The 4,151-nt window shown below is 44.9% G+C and overlaps 1 protein-coding gene across 3 annotated transcripts in view; it reads left to right on the top strand.

Moving 5' to 3' along the window:
• Nucleotides 1-4,151, top strand: part of Gfm2 (G elongation factor mitochondrial 2) — a 34,476-nt gene that overhangs the window by 28,768 nt on the left and 1,557 nt on the right. For 2 of the 3 annotated variants that reach the window (XM_028790209.1, XM_028790208.1), the window contains exons 18-20: nucleotides 683-862; nucleotides 1,102-1,217; nucleotides 3,406-3,588. In XM_028790209.1, the coding sequence (XP_028646042.1) occupies nucleotides 683-862; nucleotides 1,102-1,217; nucleotides 3,406-3,588 (479 nt within the window). Of the gene's footprint in view, nucleotides 1-682; nucleotides 863-1,101; nucleotides 1,218-1,388; nucleotides 1,485-3,405; nucleotides 3,589-4,151 lie in introns of those variants that run through there. The other variant, XM_028790210.1, reaches the window with a different exon arrangement.

The raw sequence follows: 4,151 nt of genomic DNA, 5'->3' as shown, positions 1-4,151 counted from the left end.
AGGACACTGAAGACAGCAGATGTGCAGAGGGCACACAGTGAGGACACTGAAGGCAGCAGATGTGCAGAGGTCACACAGTGAGGACACTGAAGGCAGATGTGCACAGGACACACAGTGAGGACACCGAAGACAGCAGATGTGCAAAGGGCACACAGGACACTGAAGACAGCAGATGTGTAGAGGACACACAGTGAGGACACTGAAGACAGCAGATGTGCACAGGACACACACAGTGAGGACACTGAAGACAGATGTGCATAGGGCACGCATCTGCTGTCTTCAGTGTCCTCACTGCGTGTCCTGTGAAATACTTTATTAGTTTTTGGGGGAGGAGGGGAAGAAACAGTAAATATTGCTGAAAGAATATAGGAAATTTAAGTTTGGATATTGGCAGAGGAATAAGTTTTATAGCTTTCATTATCAGCTTTTTGTGCTCTCTAGATGTTTTACGATTTGACTGTTACCTTTTCCGAGGTGTAGTCGTTGACTTGATACTCTTAAAGACTTCGTTTTGAGTAGACTCAGACTTAGATGCAGGCGGTCTGAGTGAGGGCAGCCTACATCCTGGGCCAGTCTGTTTCTGGCATCTTTCCTTGGCTTCCTTCATTTTCTTGGCCAAAAGTTGAGCATTGTGTGCAGACATGTCTTTACTTTTCACGCATTTCAATGTGTTTGTCCTCAGATACCCTCGATAGGGTGCTAGGAGACAAGCGGCATTTCGTGAGAGCGGAGCTGGAAGTCCGGCCAGCGGAAGAGCCGAGTGCCATGGCCACGATCGAGTACGCAGACTGTGTGGGTGAAGACCTGCTGCAGGCCTCTCGGGAGGCCATTGAAAGTGCTGTCCACAGCGCATGCCTCCAGGGTGAGGGACGAAGTTCTGTCTCCCGCTGACTGTTTAATTTCTCCTTTATCCCCTCATGCTGGAGTTTGAGCCAGGATCTTGGGCATACTAGAGTGGACTCTGCCTTGATGCCACACTCCTCACCTTCCAGTTAGTCCCTGTGTTACAGACATGTCAGTGTTCTCTGTGTTGTCCTTGAGTTCTTGCTTCATTACTCTCTGTTACTGCATATATAGTTGTGCTGCATTTCCCCCTCTCAGGACCTTTGCTTGGATCCCCAGTCCAGGACGTGGCGATGACGTTACACTCGCTTATGATTCACCCTGGCACCTCCACAACTATGGTGACTGCCTGCATCTCACGATGTATACAGAAGGTATGGAGCACTCCTCATGCTTCTGCGTTAGGAAGTGCACTGAGTCCAGCCCCACAGATTCCACAGGCAGCTGTGCCACAGAGCTTGACCTTAGGTCGCCATGGGGCCATCCAGATGGCTCACTGGGTAAAGGTATTTACTACCAAGCCTGATTCTGAGTTTCATCCTCAGGAACTGCATCGTACAGAGACCTTCCGACTTGGGAAAGCTGTCCTCTGACCTCCACATACATACTGTGGTGCTCATGAGCACACACCACACACAAATGTAATTGAAAACTTTTAAACTAGCTCTTATATGGTGACTCTGATTTCTTAAACTAAATTTTCATTTGAAAAATTTTAGAAATTACTGCTCAGACAGATTAAACAAAACATTCTGATTTTAGCAAAAGATCTATGTTTTCCTGTTTCCAAAAATAGCAATTAGCTACAAGCCTGGTTAGGGGGAGGGGAATAAAAAATAGATAATTTATTTTTATCTTATGTGCATTGGCGTTTGCCTACATGTATGTTTGTATGAGGGTATCAGAAGCTCTAGAACTGGAGTTAACAGACATGTGTGAGTTGCTATGTGGGTGCTGGAAATTGAATTCCCAGGTCCTGTGGAAGACTACCCAATGCTCTTAACCGGTAAGCCATCTTTCCAGCCCTCACGCCTGGTGGATTTAAATAGATCTGAGGTCAGCTTGACATTGGGCTTTAATGTCAAGGACAGTGGAAATCTAATATTAATTTCAATTTCTTGGGGCTCAAGAGATGGCTCAGTGGTTAAAAGCACAGACTGCTCTTCCAGAGGTCCTGAGTTCAATTCCCAGCAACCGTATGGTGGCTCACAACCATCTGTAATGGAATCCGATGCCCTCTTCTGGTGTGTCTGAAGACAGTGACAGTGCATGCATATATATAAAATAAATAAATAATTAAATTTTTTTTTCAATTTCTTTTTGAAGATTATTTTATGTATATGAGCACTCTATCTTTACATATACCTGCATGCCAGAAGAAGGCATTGGATCCCACCATAGATGGTTGTGATCCACCATGTGGTTGCTGGAAATTGAACTCAGGACCTCTGGAAGAGCAGACAGTGCTCTTAACTGCTGAGCCATCTCTCCAACCCTTAATTTCAAATTTTCAAATTTGTCCGAATAATATTGCTTTTATTAAAAAATCCAAATCAGTCCCATTGAACAACAGATTTAGGCCAAGCATCTTCCCTCTCAAAGTATCAAGCATGTGATCACCTGAGTTGTCCTTGAGTGTCATGGCCTTCTGCTTCCTGCCTCAGTGACTCACCAGCGTGGGAGTACCCTAGCCTAGCGCTGGAGAGTAAAGGGATGTCATATGAAACTTTCAAGCACTAATTAACTGTGTTCTGGGAACAATGGAGAATAAATTTTTTGAACAGTGAAGTATAGTCAGAGCACAGAAGTAATTGGCATGCGAAAGACGTTCTAGGACATACAGGAAATAGACTAGGTCTGAGTTAAGACACCAGCAACAGGAATAGGAATACTGCTGTTTGCCGGAAAAAGGAAATCGGAGAAGTATATATAAGCAAGCTGAAAACTACTAATGCCAGCCATCAGCAAATAAGAAAGGCCAGAGAAGGGCTTGGAAAAGAAACTGCTGAGCTAGGTTTGGGGCACACAGGGGAGCTGCAGGGTATCCACACACTGCCCCACAGCAGGTCAGTGGAGGGCAAGGCTGGAGTCCTCAGAGGTGGGCTGGAACTGCTGTTGAAGCCACACAGTCTTGTTCTGAAACTCTGCAGTGAGGTACTGTTCAGAAGACTGTAAAAAGGATGGAGGGCAGTTCTGGGAGTCCAGTCCCTAATGGTAGCATTTTTCTCTTATATTTACCTTTTCCCACATGATTATTTTATCTTGAAAATATTTTCAGCTTCCTTATGTGGCCTATGAAGTCTAAAATAAACTGTAATAGACAGTTGTCCTGACGATTGGCTTTGTTGGCTTTTTAAAGTGCTCTCCTCTGCTGTTCTTTCTAGCATGTGGCCACTAGTGTAAGCATTAACTTCTTGGCTCCTTATATAGTGTTCTCTGTGGAGCATTAAAGCCAGTGAGCTTCTTAGAGTCCTCTGCTCAGGAATACAGGACATGGTTCAGTCTTTCTGTATCTTCCTTGTACTGAAATAGAAATTTGTTCAGCTTATGAAATCTCTTTAGGCCCTGAAGAAAGCTGACAAGCAGGTGCTGGAACCTCTGATGAGTCTTGAGGTCACAGTGAGTAGAGAATACCTCAGCCCTGTCCTGGCAGATTTGGCACAAAGAAGAGGGAACATCCAGGAAATTCAGAGTCGTCAAGACAACAAAGTTGTTCTAGGATTTGTTCCTTTAGCAGAAATTATGGTAAGTTGTTTGCGTTTGAAATGTACATATTGTTTACTCGGAGATGCAGTTCGAGGGAAATTAGATGATCACCGACACCTGCAGGCATCCAGCTTGGGTTTAGAAAATGCACCCCAAGGTGTCAGCCATGCACCCCAAGGTGTCAACCACCATGGATGGCAGAACTTTGGCCTTCAGTGGTGGTTGAGAACTAGGGAACACTGCATTTCAGGCAGGTTACTTCCAACCATAGGACCACAAAGATTAAGGTGCACTGTACCAAAATGTGGTCAGTCTGTTAACTGTCTTCCCCACATCCATCCATTTTTCCTTTTCTGCTAAATTTTGGGGCCAGCATCATTCTCTTCCACAACCAGGACTTCTACCCCTAGGATAGGCATGAGGGATACTGACAGTCGGGGAGGAAGGACAGAGTCAACGCCCAGACTCCTGGGCCTCAGAATGCATGCACTGCTCACCTTCCCTATGCTGTTTCTGCCACAGTATTTCTAAAGATAAGCCTTACATTTCTTATCTTGTGGACTATCTTAAGTGTGGTAACAAACTGAATTTTTTTTCATTAG

The sequence above is a fragment of the Grammomys surdaster genome, unplaced genomic scaffold, assembly GCF_004785775.1.
Source record: "Grammomys surdaster isolate TR1022 unplaced genomic scaffold, NIH_TR_1.0 125876, whole genome shotgun sequence".
In the NCBI taxonomy this organism is placed as follows: Eukaryota; Metazoa; Chordata; class Mammalia; order Rodentia; family Muridae; genus Grammomys; species Grammomys surdaster.
This window is presented reverse-complemented; position numbering and strand designations above follow the sequence as displayed.